The following is a 16,529-nucleotide window of genomic DNA, read 5'->3' on the forward strand; positions in this document are numbered from 1 at the left end:
TAGAATTATTATAGTGGTGAAGAAGCCATGTGGATTTTCTTTTTTTATCAATCCAATTTTATCATACACTCTAATTTAATAAAATATTATGTGCGTAAATAACTTTTACTCTTCTGTAGTTTTGTGAGCAATTTGTTTTTTTGGGGCTAAAAATCTAAGCATAACAAGGCACCGAAACGTTTTTTTGTTTTATTTTCCATTAAAAACTTCAAATTAGATGTATAAACCTTAGAGAATAGTAATATTTTTCCCTATGAACCTTGTAGAAAAAAAATCACCGGAAAGCTCGAGAACCTTGCAGAAAAAATTGCAGGATATTTCGAGTGATATTTTCTATATAAAGAAGGTTTAAATCTTGCCAATTGTGATCGCTTCTATTTATTGTCTTATGCACCCCCCCCCCCCTCTCTCTCTCTCTCTCTCTCTCTCTCTCTCTCTCACCTGCATACTAGGCTCGTTGTTGGACATCGTTTCTCTCCCTTTTCCTCTCTCTTTTCCTCTGCAAAATCATAGACACTGCTTCTCTCTCTTTTCGTCCACAAAATCATGTCTCCCAGGAATACACGGTCTCTCTTCTCCTCTCTCTCTACTTGCATGAGCGTATCTCCATCTTTCAAGCTATCTGTACTTACACGAGCAGAGGCGGATGCATGCATCAAAGTCTAGCTCCATCTTTCGGGCTCTCTGTACTTACGTGAGCAAGGGTGGGAAGGAAGGGGTAGGTGCAGCTAGACAGAGCTAGAGCAGCCTAAATGGGAGCAGCTGGTAGAGGTGCAAGGGGGTGAGAGTCGTTCCCCATCTCTCTCTCTGTCTCTCTCAGGGTGAGGTGCAAGGGGCCTACAGGAGGAGGAGGTGATGGGAGACACAATGACTTCTAAGGTTGTATAATTAAATACTATTGAGTATTAATTAAATGCCACCTCAGTGGCATTTAATTAATACATATCAAAAGGTTGTGACATATCAAAAGGTTGTGTAAAGTTTTGTGCTTAGATTATTTTTGTAAAAATCTAAGCACAAAACTTCTTCAAATGTACGTATAGATTGTAACCGTATAAAACATTTCCGGCGAGGTATATTATTGCAGAAATGCTGTCCAAGTTTGCTGCTAGGGAAACCCATAGCCTTACGTCAACTAGGAAGGGGGAAAGAGAGAGCGATATTAGCTCATGAAAGAAACAGAGAGAGAGAGAGAGAGCGAGAGAGAGAGAGAGACACACACACACACACACACACAGAGAGAGCGCTCCAAGAGCTCTGGATCAAGTTAGCTGGTAAAATTCAGGCGCGCCAAGATTCATCCCTGCTGTTTCCACTAGAAGGCAGATAACCCTCTCAGTGGCAGTTGTTTTTTTCTTTTTCCCAGCAGAGAAACCCTAGTTTCCTGCTTTTCTTTCAGAACATTAGCCTTTTGCTTTTTCAATTACAAAAACCCTACCTTCAGCTCTGTACAGAAACCCTAGCTTCAGCTGTGTGTGACTTTTGCTTGAAGCCCTGGCTTCAACTCTGCAGAGATTGAAACCCTAGTTTCTTCTGAGCTTTTTGTTTGACCTAAACCCTGTCTTTCATGCTCACAAACCAGTCATGAAATGGTTCACTGTTGGACTGTTTTTGCTTTGCTTATGGGCCTCTCACATCGGCTTGGTTGAAAGCTCTGTCCATGAGTATGTGAATGGGCGTTTCTCCAATCAGTCCAATGCTTTTGTTTTCAATGGAGGTAGTGAGGGTATGTATGACTCCTTCAACAAGACAGCAGGAGGTTATGGATCATCATACATCAGGTTCCTCCCCCCCTACCCCTTCTTTTGTTTACTTAGAAACTTCAGTGATGTGATCATGTGAAAAAGGAAGAAATATGACCTTATAATTGTGTGCATCATGTATATATACGCACACACATTCGTTCACTTGCATGCACCCGTGCAATTGTACATGACCAGCGTGCCTCATGTATCATGTGCACTCATGCACTTGCACAAGATCATGTATGTACGTGTACTCATGCAACTGCGTGCCACGTCCACTCATGCACTTGTACATGGTGTGCCGCGTGTATGTACATGCACTCATGCACTTGTACATGACAACATAACTGCATGCCTCATGTTTCTATGTGCAATCATGCACTTGTACATGACCTTTTAACTACGTGCCTCCTGCACTTGTGCACTTCTACATGACCATAGAATTGTGTGCCTCATGTATGTACGTGCACTCATGCTCTGGTAGAAAATTGTACAACTGTATGTTTCATGTTTTTATTCATGCACTTGTACATGACAATATGCCTCATGTATGATGCTCATATTAAGGAGCATGAGTGTGTGCACGGTTGTGCTTAAGTTAACCTTCAACGAAGGCTTTCTCAAAAGTTTATTCTCAAGCATTCTCACATCTGGGTTTAAATTGCATGAACATTTGTTTTGTGCCAGTTTTATTTTCTGTTAACATAGATTCCGATTCAACTCTTTAAGCATTTTGTTGTATCACTTTGGCATCATCAGGTTCGAATCTTTAACTTTTAGACGATCTGAAGCAGCTGCTGGAAAATCCACGGCTATGCAAGCTCGGAACCAGCTGATTCAAGCCATTGTTTTTGAAATAGGAGACAGAGACAAGATTGGCAGTAGAAATGATATGAGTTTGTATGCGCTTTGCTGTAGCCAAGATTTAGTTGAAGCAGAGGGTTGTGAACTTGGGGAAGTTGTCATGCGTTCTGTTGGAGGGTGGCCCAAATCCATTCCTATCTACTTCAAAGGAAACATGTCTGAAGTGACATCAAGTTCTGCTCCTATTGAGATCACAAAAACTGGAATGTATAACTTGTACTTCATATTTTGTGATCCTCAGCTTTACGGAGCATTGATCAATGGTAAAACTGTTTGGAAAAACCCAACCGGGTATTTACCAGGCCGACTGGCACCTCTGATGAAGTTTTACGGCCTCCTATCACTTGCATATCTGATACTTGGTCTCATTTGGCTATTGCAATACATCCGGTTCTGGAGGGATATATTGCAACTGCAGAATTATATCAGTTTGGTGATTGCTCTTGGTATGTGTGAAATGGCGCTCTGGTATTTTGATTATACAAATTTCAACTCGACAGGCTACAGGCCAGCTGGCATCACATTGTGGGCGGTTTCCTTTGGAGTAATAAGGAAGACTGTATCTCGATGCCTTCTTCTGATAGTATCGATGGGCTATGGTGTGGTGAGACCCACTCTTGGTGGTTTAACCTCGAGAGTGCTAGTTCTTGGGGCTGCTTACCTCATTGCAACGGAGGTGCTTGATATTGTGGAGCATGTTGGAGCAATCAATGATCTGGCAGGAAAAGAAAAGCTTTTGCTTGTGTTGCCAGTGGCCATCCTTGATGCAATTTTCATCATGTGGATCTTTACCTCTTTATCCAAAACCTTGGAAAAATTATTGGTATGCTTTTCCCCCTCTACATTTGCCAAGGTGCAAGGATTGATTAATAAACTTTTATACTCAACATTAAAATGGGTTTTTAGCAAGATTTAAGGTTCATGTCCATGAGCTCTACAGAAAGGAAGGTTTGAAATAGTCATTGTGTTTTTATGGTTGTAAAAAAGTAGCTCAATTGTAATCTAGTTTGGAATTTTTTCTTTGGCCTAGGTGGCCTGGTAAGATTTTGTTTTGTTAGGGTTTCATACCCTATAAAACTTCTGCTTCCTGCAATTTCACTAATTCATCCCCCACCCCCCCCACCCCCCCCTCTCTCTCTCTCTCTCACGCACGCATGCACGCACATGCCCTTGGAAAGAGTTTGGTTATGTAAAGCCTTCCTGAACTTAAACTTTGGTTTATGCTAGAAACTTGTTTGGAGTTACTTGTAGTTTGAGGCTTATGGGAGACAATCTTTTGAGATTGGCTAGCTATTGTCTCCTTATAGATCTTAGCATACCATATGGCATTGTCGAATCTTTTGCTATGATTATTTCTGACCTGGAGCTTATGATCTTGAGACATAGTCACTAGAAATGGGAAGCGGGAACGAAAACGGTACCCCCCGGATACGGGAATGGAAACCGGTGGGAAACAGAAACGGGTAGGAAATGGCATATATACTTGATTAATTAAACTACCGAACCAAAACTAGTAATTACAAACTCAACAGCCATGCTTTCTCAAATTTGCATGAAAGAGCATGCATTTAGAGCAAGAAAAGGACACCTCAAGATCAAGTAAATTTCGTGTTAAATTTAGAATACTAAGTACAATGCAAATACATCAGCCAAGTTTGGAACCCATGAGTAGACTCAAACTTGCGAGAGATGCACATCATCTGAGCCGAGATCATCATAATCTAGGAAGTCGTTGGAGCAGCAATCCCTTGCTTCATTGGAACTAGCAATCGGGTCAGGCGGTAAAATGGAATGCTTCTCTGTCCGTGAATCTTTCTCATCCTCCTTTGACCAATGCTTCCAAGATTGGGGGTTCTCATAATGCCCAAGAAGACGCAAATTGGCGCTCACAAAAATTAGATCATTGGTCTTTTGAGTGCCAAGCCACTTTCGCTTCTTTGAAGTGATATGGTTAAATGAGCTCCATAGTTGCTCCAAACAAGAGGAACTGACCGCTTGGCTCAGAATCGTGATGGCCAACTATTGCAACTCGTCCTCCCAGCAAACACATGGATTAGTGGTGAAGTAATTTGTCAAAGCATTGGCTCTTCCAAATCTCCTCCTGCAAGCCCTGTAATTTGCAAGCGGATCCTTGATAGTTCTCTGCATTGCGATGTTAGGCTCAAGTCTCTCCAAAACTGCGCTCCATCCATTTGTTGTAGGCATATGCTCACTTATGGTAGTGCTATGTGTGAACAGGGCTTAACCAAGGGCACCTTTTCCCATGTGGTTTTTCCCCTTGGACATCAAGTGTGAAAGGACACTCTTCTATATTATATGGATGTGGCACACATGCAAGGGTTGACTTGCATTTTGTGGATACCACACTTTTGGCTCTCTCTCTCTCTCTCTCTCTCTCTCTCTCTCATTTCTGTGTGTGAGCTTCTCTACCCTGCACCTAACCCTAATGTGCAGGTTTGTGTGTGTGAGTGTGTGAGTCCAACACCCAACATTCTCCAGCTTCAACGACTTGGCTAGCCTGCTGGCTCCCTCTATTCGACTGTCTACTCCAAGCCTGCTGTCCTTGCAGGAAGGTATTTCTCTGTGCACATTTAGGGTCAAATACAAATACAATATTTTGCAGCCATTCCAGTGCAGGTCATATGCAGATTTAGCAGACACTTTTGTGCAAGTCAAATTCACAAGAAAATTACAGGTCCAATTTGGGGAATTTACCAATTTCAGGACAAATTGAAAATTGGGCATGTTGCTTTGCTTGCAATTTGGGGGTTTTTGAAATTGAGGTCAAAATCAGCAAATTGAACCTCTCTCATTTGCAGAAATTTGGGGGTTTTCAAAATTGAGGTCAAAATTGGCAAATTGAACCTCTTACATTTGCAGAAATTTGGGGCTTTTGTGAAAATTGGCCAATTAGATGCACATTGAAGCGATTTGAGTGCATAAAAATTGGGGATTTTCAGATTGGAGCATGTAATTGGGCATTACAGCTGCGATTTGTCGCGTATGTATACACATTGTGTGTAATTGGACAATTTGGTGCAGGTTTACACTTGCTTTGGTTTGCAGGCATACATTTGCACAGGACATTTGGTTGCCTGGCAGTGCACATTGGTGCTTGGTTTGCTTGCAGTTATACTTTGTTGACATGGCACAGAATGCTACAGATGTATTTGGTGTGCTCACCCAGGAGGACAAGCTGGATGGATCTAACTACTCCCTCTGGAGTTTTATGATCCGTAATTTGCTGGTAGCCAAAGGGCTTTGGGGCATCGTGTGTGGTGATGACACACGCCCACTTACCATACAGCCAGCCACGCCTCAAAGGGGAGGTGCTCAAAGAGCTCCTGATGTAGATCCTGCTCCCACACAAGACCAGAAGAGATGGGACTCTAGAGATGAACAGGCCATGTCATTGATAGCCCTTTCAGTGAAAAGGACTATTATTCCGCACATTCGTTCATGCAAGACATCGAAGCTTGCATGGGACACATTGGAAGCAATGTATCAGGTACGCAACGAGGCAAGAGTTGCCTACTTGAAGAGGCAATTGGATCTTCTTTCTATGGATGAGGGTGATTCCATGGCAGATCATCTCACCAAAGTGAAAGATTTGCAGGAACAATTGCTCAACATTGATGAGGTTATCCCAGACAGACAGATGGTCACCAACACTCTTCATTCTTTACCGCCTTCCTACTTGGGCTTTCACACCTCTCTCAACCTCTCGATGAGAGGAGGTGGTGATCCCGACACTTTTGAAGAGCTCGTGGGTTTACTCTTGCAGGAAGAGCAAACAAGAGCAAACATATCGAGCAACCGTGGTGGAGAAAAGGCATTTACAGCCAAGGATAAGGGTAAAGCAAAGAGCTTTAGGCATGGGGGACAACAGTCTAGCAAGGCTGGTCATGGACAGCCCTCTTCTAGTGGTGAAAAGTCTGACAAAGGGGATGCAAACAAGCCCAAAAAGAAGGGCAAATGTCACTACTGCCATAAGCCTGGACACTACATCAGTGAATGTAGGAAAAGGATTGCAAAAGAGAAAAAGAAAGAAGCAGGCAATGCAGTAGCAGACTCTTCGGATGACAAAGCACAGCAATCAGCTAATGTAATCCAGGAAGAGTATACTTTTTTGGTCACATGCACTAGTGACACACCAAGTGCTTCAGACACTGATATGTCTTGCATTGCATCTGACAGACAGAATGCATCATGGTATTTTGATAGTGGTGCTTCGAGCCACATCACTTCATGCAAAGATGTATTTCAGCACTTGGTTTATGCTTCAAATGGCCGCACTGTATCATGTGCAGATCATACCACATATCCAGTAAAGGGAATTGGTAATGTCATACTTATTGCAGCCAATGGTGCCAATATATGTATGAAAAATGTATTGTATGTTCCAGGAATAAAGAAAAATCTGCTCTCCGTCTCAGCCATAAACGACCAAGGTTAAAGGTTGAATTTGAAGATGGGAAGTGTTTGGTAAAAGACCCATCAAAGGGTTATGAAATAGTCACTTCTGGAACACGATACAAAGGCTTGTATAAGCTGGACAGCTATGACAAGCGCACTTATGATGTAAATACAGTGGCTGCCCACACTCCTGCTATGCATGATGTAGAGCTATGGCATGCTCGTTTTGGGCATGTAAATTTTCAAAGTTTGATGCTTTTGCAGAAGCATCATATGCCACCTCTTGAGTCTCTGCCACCTCTTGAGTCTCTGCCAAGACATGTATGTGAGGGGTGTATTTTGGGAAAGATGCAACGGAAACCATTCCCCAAAGATGGAGCTGTTAGAGCTGAAAGTAAATTACAGCTCATACATAGTGATGTATGTGGTCCAATGCGGACACCATCCATAGGGGGGCATCTTTACTTTGTCACATTCATTGATGACTACTCCAGGTTTGCTTGGGCTTACCCTTTGAAAGCGAAAGCAGATGTGTTTACATGCTTTCGACACTTTGTAGCAATGGCTGAAAATATGTGTGCATGTAAAGTCCAAACACTCCGCTCAGATAGAGGTGGAGAATACATGTCAAATGCATTCAAGGATTATATGCTTCAAAAGGGCATCAAACACCAATGTACTGTGCCTTATACACCGCAGCAGAATGGTGTAGCTGAAAGGAAAAATAGATCTCTCATGGAGATGGCAAGATGCATGGTGAAAGCACAAAAGTTGCCTCACAAATTTTGGATGGAAGCTATAATGTGTGCAACTCATGTGTTGAACAGGTGTCCAACAAAAGCTTTGAAAACCATAACACCATTTGAGGCTTGGTATAGCGGAAAGCCAACAGTGGATTATATGCGTACATTTGGGTGTTTGGCATATGCACATGTGCCAGAACAACTCCGAACAAAGCTAGATGACAAAGCAATTAAATGCATTTTTGTGGGCTACAGCAATGAGAGCAAAGGATACCGTCTTTATAATCCAACTACACGAAGGATTTTTGTGAGTAGAGATGTGGTATTTGCTGAAAATTCAGTACAGCCCATGTACAGCTTGTATAAAAGCAATGATACAGGCTTACAGGACATGTATGATGGCCTTTTACCCATTGCAATTAGGGGGGATTCAGATCAGCTAGCCCTACACAAGAAAATCCACATGTAGAACATGTGGACCAGCCAGCCATTCAGCCCCCTTCTATGGAAGAAGTGGAAGATCTTGTCAGGGAAGAGCAAACACCCATAGACACAGCCAAGTCAGTGCCAAGATGGTTGCTGAAAACTTTGCAAGAAAGCAAACTTGCAGCTCCACTCATAGGTAGAACAAGGGCTAGTTCCAGCCATGCTTTGAATGTACATCGTGGGGAGTCTGCATTTGCAATGGGTGGTCTCTTTGATTTAGAAGAGCCTTCTTCTTATGAAGAAGCACATGAGAATGAGCATTGGTTGCAAGCTATGCAAGCTGAAATTTCTTCTATCATGAAGAACAATACATGGGATCTTGTGGAATTGCCTAAAGGCAATACAAGCATGTAATTGGAACAAAGTGGGTGTACAAAGTCAAAAGAAAGTCTGATGGTACTATTGACAGGTACAAAGTAAGACTCGTGGCTAAAGGCTACTCCCAGAAAAAGGGAATAGATTATGAAGAGATTTTTGCTCCTACTTCGAGAATGACCACAATAAGATCAGTGATTGCATTGGCTGCCCATAAAGGATGGAAAGTGCATCAATTGGATATCAAAATTGCATTCTTAAATGGGGATTTACAGGAGGAAGTATATGTAAATCAGCCCATTGGTTTTGTAGTTCCTGGTGAGGAACATAAAGTATGCAGGTTGCACAAAGCATTGTATGGGTTAAAGCAAGCTCCAAGAGCTTGGTATGATAAGATACATGCTCATCTAACCAGCCAAGGTTATGAGAATAGTCCAGCTGAAAGCACATTGTATGTGAAGAAAACCGATGCCGATATTCTCATAGTCATCTTGTATGTAGATGACATGCTCATTACAGGTACTAGCAAAGCACAAATTTCAGATTTCAAATCTGATTTGAAAGTTGAATTTGATATGTCAGATTTGGGGCCTTTACACTACTATCTCGGCATACAGTTTATGCATACAGATGATGGCATTGTTATGCAGCAAACTAAGTACATAAAAAGTTTGCTAAAAAGGTTTCACATGGATGAATGTAAGCCCATTTCTACTCCGGTAGAACCAGGTGTACGGCTTACTATGCATGATATTGGAGAGCCTTTTGAGACCGGCATTTACAGCGAGGCAGTGGGATGCCTCATTTACTTGTGTAACACGAGGCCAGACATATCTTTTGGGGTGTCTTTGTTGAGCAAATTCATGCACAGCCCAGGCACAAAGCATTGGCAAGCAGTCAAACGCATTTTTCGTTATCTTAAGGGTACCCTGGATCTTGGTTTGTTCTATCCCAGGGGGGGCAGCTTGCAGCTTTATGCATACAGTGATTCAGATTGGGCTGGTGATTATGATACCAGGCAATCCACCAGTGGGAATTGTTTTTTTCTTGGCAGCTCATGCATATCTTGGTTGAGTAAAAAGCAACCCACTGTTGCTACATCTACTTGTGAGGTTGAGTACCGGGCAGTCTTTACAGCTACAGTAGATTGTGTATGGTTGAGGAGACTATTGGTTGATCTTCGTGAGTGTCAGCAGACACCCACCACCATTCTCACTGATAGCCAGAGTGCTATGGCCGTGGCACGAAATCCAGTATTTCATGCACGTACCAAGCACATAGAGATTCATTATCACTATGTCAGAGAGAGGCTACATGCAGGGGAGATCAGTTTATCTTATTGCCCTACATAGGATAATGTTGCAGATCTATTCACAAAGGCTTTACCTCGAGAAAAGTTTGAAGCTTTCCGCAAAGCTTTGGGCTTACTCTCATACAGAGAGTGATCTGCTACCTTGTACAGGTTCACACTTCCACTACAGGGGGGATTTGTAGGCATATGCTGAAACCGATCCCGTCAAGTGGGAAAGACTCCGTTGGACACCCACACGCTTAATAGCACAACTTTAAAACCACAAATTTGAAATGGACAACTTAAAACTCCTTGAAATTTAAATGAAATGAAATGGAAAGATGGACACCAGCACTGGGGCCGGAACGGGCCGACCCCCCCCTCAATATATGATATATTTATTGGGAGTATTTAATAAATACAATGCTCCATGGGTTCTGAGAACCAGATAATGTCCATGTACATATGAAAACAGTACCAAACAAGTAGGCTCGAATTTCGATGTAGAAGCTCGAAGCAGAACGACCACTAGTGTGGTCCAATCTCTACGGTCCTGTGCTTTCACTGGACTCCGCGGAGAGCGCCTCACTGGTGTTCCGAGACCACGCACAAACAGGCGCTCTCGTACTAACGCCTGGCTCTCCCGATCTCAGCACCTTTGGACCGAGGTTCGCCAATACAGCTTGGACAACCCGGCACCGAACGGGTGTGGCCGTAGAGGGATGAATCCCTTATCAGATTTAAACATACAATACTTTACTTAAATCTGAAAATTACTTACTTGTAAATGGTTGATAGAAAACCAAAACTTGTGGTGTTTGTGTAGACTATGAAGCCACCCTTGTCGAAGAAAGAGTTGCCTCAAGTAGTACCATCAAGACAAACACCACCACGAAGGGTACAGCCGCCTGCTGTGAGAGAAGAAGCATCCACTTACAAAGGAGGAGAGGCTTGGCTGCAGTGTAGAGGAACCCAAACAGAGTTGCCTGAGGGCAATGTTCTCACTGGCCGGAACACAAGCACATAGCCCCAGCCGTCTGTAGGGACATGCGTAGCTTGGAGAGGTGCAGCCGGTAGAAGATGAGCAACCCGCAGCCGGAAGAGGATGGGCAGCCTGCAAGTACTGTCACCTGGGAGAGTAGCCACCTGTAGAGAGTCAGGCGCAGCCCACTTTGCAGTAAAGTCAGCCGCCTGTAGAGAGTTTGGTTGCAGCCAGCACAGAGTCAGCCGCTTGTAGAGAGTTTGGTTGCAGCCAGTAGTGCAGAGTCAGCCGCCTGTAGAGAGTTTGTGGAGATGACAACCGCCTGCAGGAGTGGTAGGCGCAGCCAGCAGCAGTATGAGCAGTCCCTTGCACGTTTCCACGTGGCACGCAGCCACCAGCAAGAGTATTCAGCCGCCTGTAGAGGGGCAGGCGCAGCAGAGGGGATTCAGCCAGCAGCACTCGCCTGGGAGCAGAAACGCATACAAACCAGCAGTCGCCTGAGGTAAACATGGGCAAGAAAGGGTGGTCGCCAGTTCTCTACGTAAGAGGGAAGCGATGATGCTCCTACGCTTCATGGAAGGAGTCCTTTTTTTTAATAAATTAAAGTGAAGTTTTACTTTGGTCATACCCACGTTTGCATGTGGGGGATTAGTGGGGGTAGGTGAACATGCCCACCCCCACACTCACTTAAAAGTGGGGCTCCCCACCTTGGCCCCAAAGTGGGTGGCCAAAGGGGGTGCCCACTTTTAAATAAATGTGAACACCTAACCTTATAAATAAAGGGTTAGAATTTAAAACATTAAAAGCTACATGTGCAACATACTTACCACCTGTTCACATGCACTGAAACTTGTCAAAATACAGGGCAAACTTCACGACTCACTGGCGCAGGCGTCCCCGCTCAGTAAGTAACACGTCAGGTAGGCAAACACACAAATACATGTCATGCGAAAACAGTTTCAAGCATGCAAATCATGTGTGCATGTGCAAATAGTAACATGGACATATCTCCCGTTCATGGAACATGTACAAAATATCTGTCGGCACAAAACTGGCACGACATAAAAACATAAAAACCTGGTCTTCCTATGGAGTGACAGTCCCATAGGTAAGACACAGTTCCAGGCACGAGTTTCCCTATGGTGTGACAGTCCCATAGGTAAAACACGGCACGAATACTGGCTCTTCCATGGCGTGACAGTCCCATGGATCGAACACAGTCCAGGTCATACACGGGTGGCACTGATCTGGCTCCCATCCATACGACACCATCCTGCTAACACACGGGTGGCACCAGTCTGGCTCCCGTCCATGTCAGCAAAATACTGGCCTCTTCACATGAGACACCGGCCTGGCCTCAAGTGAACGAGACGCAAAAACTAGGAATGGACCAAATGGTCGGCCAATTGGTGACATCCCCCCGGGCTTCTAAAGAGTTGACCTCAACTTAAAAGCCTCAAGATATGCCTGCAACAATTGCGGAGAATCTGCAAAATAATCCTCATTTACCCACTTGGCATCAATAGGCAAATAATTCTTAAACTTCACAAGGTATCTCCTGGAAAGCTTTCCTGCAGGTAGCTTTCTCTCCTTGTGAAAAACAATCTGTTGTGGCTGGAGGATCTCCTCAAGCTCTTCAATTTCTGGCGGATCTTCTGTGACAGGCTCATCAGGATCTGGCCCCACATATTTCTGAAATAGACTCACATGAAAAGCATTGTGAATCTTCCAATGACTAGGTAAAGCAAGCCTGTAGGACACTTCATTGATCTTCTGAATCACCTTGAAGGGTCCATAATAGCGAGGAGAAAGCTTAGGATATGATCCTTCTCGTCCTGGCCTCTTCCGAAGCCTAGCCTTCTCAAATTTCAGCAATACCCAATCACCTTCTTTGACTTCCATGTCCCTTCTATGCTTGTCAGCAGCCATTTTATGCTTATCCTGAGATCTTGCAATGGCTGTCCGCACCTGACCAAAGGCAACATCCAAGTCACGAACATATTCATCAGCTGCAAAAATCTCATCCTTTGTTCGAAGGATGGGTGGCAAGACCACTCTGCCATAGATAATCTCAAACGGAGCCTTTCCTGTGGAAGCATGGATTGTATTGTTGTAGGCAAACTCAACAAGTGGAAGATACTTCTCCCATGCAGTCTTTTGATCTGCCACATAACATTTCAATAAATCCAACACAGCTGAATTTGCAGCTTCACTTTGGCCATCCGTTTGGGGATGATAAGCTGATGAAAACTCAAGCTTAGTACCCATATTATCAAACAAAGCCCTCCAAAATAGGCTTGTAGTCCTGGGATCTCTATCCCCAACAATGGATTTAGGCATACCATGATGCTTGAAAATATTAGCAAGAAAAAGCTTTACCATATGATCAGCTTTGATGGTTTTCTTGACGGGCAAGAAATGAGCTTGCTTACTAAACCTGTCCACAATAGTCCAAATAGCATCATTCCCATGCTGGGATCTAGGCAAATCCATAATAAAATCCATCGTGATACTTTCCCAAGGTTGCGAGGGAATAGGCAATGGCTGAAGCAAACCTGGAGGCTTTTGCCTATCAAATTTCACCTTTTGGCAAGTGATACATTCACGCACATAAGCCTCAATGTCTTTACGCATGCTTGGCCAAAAGAAATACCTCTGAATCATGCGAGTAGTAGGCATAATACCTCGATGACCAGCATATGGTGGAGCGTGACATTCGTCCATAACCTTTGGACGCAAATCCTTCACCACACATAGGCAATTATCCTTCATGAGATAACCCTCGTTGATAACATAAGAGGCATGTGAATGACCAGCCATCAAATCAGTCCATATATGGCAAAAATCAGCATCCAAATGATACAAATCTCTCATAGCAGATAGATCTCCATGAGAGGCCACTGAGACTGCAGCAACATAAGGCCTCCTAGATAGTGCATCGGCCACCACATTTTTCTTTCCTGGAGTATGCACAATCTGAAAATGAAACATGGAAAGAAAATTTGCCATTCTCATCTGCTTCTCTGAAAGCTTGGTTTGAGATAGAAAGTATCTCAAGCTTTGATGATCTGTCTTGACTACAAATTCAGCCCCAAGAAGGTAGTGTTTCCAAATCTTTAAGGCGTGAATTACAGCCAAGAGCTCTTTCTCATAGATATCCATATGAAGCTCAGCATCATGCAAACGAAGGCTCTCGTATGCAACTGCATGCCCTTCTTGATTTAGGACAGCTCCTATGCAATCACCACAAGCATCACATTCAACCACGAATGACTTGTGCAAGTCAAGAACAATCAATACTGGACCACATATGATCGCATGCTTGAGCTGCAAGAAAGCATCCTGTTCCTTTGAAGTCCATTTGAAAGCAGTTTTCTTCTTCGTGAGATCATGTAGAGGAGTGGCAATCATAGCAAAATGCCTTATGAAACGCCTGTAGTACGAACATAATCCCAGAAAACTACGTACTTGATGTACGTTTTGCAATTCGGGCCAATTCCGAATAGTCTCTATCTTTGCAGGATCCATTGTAACTCCATCCTTGGATACAATATGTCCCAGATAATGAATCTCTGAAAGGAAAAACTCACTTTTCTTGGCATTGACGAAAAGTTTATGCTTCCGCAACTCTTCGAACACTGTGACCAAATGAGTTCTGTGTTCCTGCTCATTCTTGGAGAAAACCAAGATGTCATCAAAGAAGACTCCTGTAAACTTGCGATGGGTTAGGAATATCCTATCCATCATACGATTAAAGGTAGCAAGAGCATTGGTGAGACCAAAAGGCATTACCAAGAATTCATATAATCCGAAGGCTGTCCTGAATGCAGTCTTATGGACATCTTGTGGCACCACGCGTATCTGGTGATAACCACTCTTCAAATCAAGTCTGCTAAAGCAAGCGGAACCATCAAGCTTATCCAAGATATCATCAATACGTGGAATTGGAAATTTGTTCTTGATGGTAAGCTTGTTCAAAGCTCTATAGTCTACACACATACGGAATGATCCGTCCTTCTTTTGAACAAGAAGCACAGGAGAGCAGTAAGGTGAGGAACTGGGCTGAACCAAACCTTTCTCTAAGAGCTCGTTTACCTGCTTCATAATTTCTTCTTGTTGTGCAGCACTCACTCGGTATGCGGGTTTGTTAGGTGGAGAACTACCTGGCACAAGATTTATGCGGTGATCTTCGGGCCTTTGGGGAGGTAATTCACCTGGCAACGAGTCAGCAAAACAGTCGTTGAATGCATTAAGAAAATTCAGCCTATCATTAGACATAGCATCCACATTTTGTTGATTTGGCACAAGACTATCACGCACAAAAACCAAGTACGCTGAAAGACTCTTTTTCATTGCTTTATTAATTTGGATGTGTGATACAACTGGGATGGAATCCCCTTCTTTGCCAGCATCAATAAAATGCATGCGGCCTTTATGCATAAAAGAAATCATATTAGACTTATAGTCTTTGCGGGGCTCAAGCCTATGGTGCCACGGCTTGTCCAACAATACATCACATCCATTCAGTGGAGCAACTAGAAAATGCTCATTATCAAGATAGCCCTGTATATGGATACGCAACTTCCCAATCAAAGGGGTAACCTGCACCTCTTTACCAATAAATGCCGCTTCGGCTTCAATCTGAGGTCCCATGTTTTCAACCTCAATACCCAATGCAGCTGCCATTTGCATAGAGATGAAATTGTCAGTTGCACAATCATCAAACATAAAGAGTGCGGGCTGATCCTTGATTTGCCCCCAAGCCTTGCAAACCATTCGCTCTTTTGCATCATGACCTGTATTACCTTGCACATCAGGAACTGCATGAACATTTGCTTTGGTGTGCTTGTCCTCGTGCTTTGGTTTGCGATTTGGGCATTGCCGAAACATGTGGTCTTTGCTACCACAAGAAAAGCATTTTCCATCCTTAGCATATTGCTCTCTTTGCTCCGGGGTTAATCCAAATTTGTTCTTCCTTGGGCCCTGTTCTTTAGATGTGTTATTTTCAGCTTTACCACCCTTGTAGGGCTCCCGGAAGTTCTTTTTAGGTGGCTGTCCACCCTTTTGCTGATTTGGGACAGCCTTGTTCTTCGCCTTGGAACCTCCTTGATCTTGCTTAATCTTGAGCACCAATTGCTCCGTTGCAAGAGCAGAAGCTGTGAGTTGTTGCAACGTATGTTTTGGGTGCAATTCAATACCTGATCTATATGCAGGTTGCAATCCAAAACGAAACTTCCTCTTTCTTTCATCCTCTGTGATTAGCATGAAGGGAGTGACTTCCAGCAACACTTTCCAGAATTTGTTAACATACTGTTGCACACTCTCATTATCTTTTTGTTCCAGCCTGTCCCACTTTTGAGTGAGAGTTTGCTCCGCATTGGGTGGCAAGAACTGAGCATAAAATCTATCTTTGAATTCCTTCCAAGTAGAGATGGGATCCTTGGTGATCTTTTCAGTGATCCACCAATGGGCAGCAGTCCCTTTCAAAAACATGCTAGCATGGCGCACCTTTGATTTTTCTGTGAAATCCTCATCGCTAAAAGCAATGTCGAACTGTGCCACAAATGCTAACACCTTAGAAGCATCATGTTCACCATGAAAGACATCAAATTTTGACAGATTTATCACCTGCTTTGAACTCCTTGAGCTTCCTGGCATGAGGCTCATGGTCCTCTCTTTTTCTTTTC

At 43.5% G+C, this 16,529-nt stretch overlaps 1 protein-coding gene across 2 annotated transcripts in view; it reads left to right on the forward strand.

Annotated features, from left to right (window-relative positions):
• The first annotated feature begins 1,048 nt into the window (after positions 1-1,048).
• LOC147635273 (uncharacterized) overlaps positions 1,049-16,529 on the forward strand; it is a 48,889-nt gene continuing 33,408 nt past the window's right edge. For both annotated transcript variants that reach the window (XM_086802506.1, XM_086802507.1), the window contains exons 1-2: positions 1,049-1,781; positions 2,505-3,432. In XM_086802506.1, coding sequence (XP_086658632.1) covers positions 1,585-1,781; positions 2,505-3,432 — 1,125 coding nt within the window. In that variant the 5' untranslated portion in view covers positions 1,049-1,584. The remainder of the gene's footprint in view (positions 1,782-2,504; positions 3,433-16,529) is intronic.

This window comes from Cibotium barometz, chromosome 9, assembly GCF_041138505.1.
Source record: "Cibotium barometz isolate CiBa-2024 chromosome 9, ASM4113850v1, whole genome shotgun sequence".
NCBI classification, from domain to species: domain Eukaryota; kingdom Viridiplantae; phylum Streptophyta; class Polypodiopsida; order Cyatheales; family Cibotiaceae; genus Cibotium; species Cibotium barometz.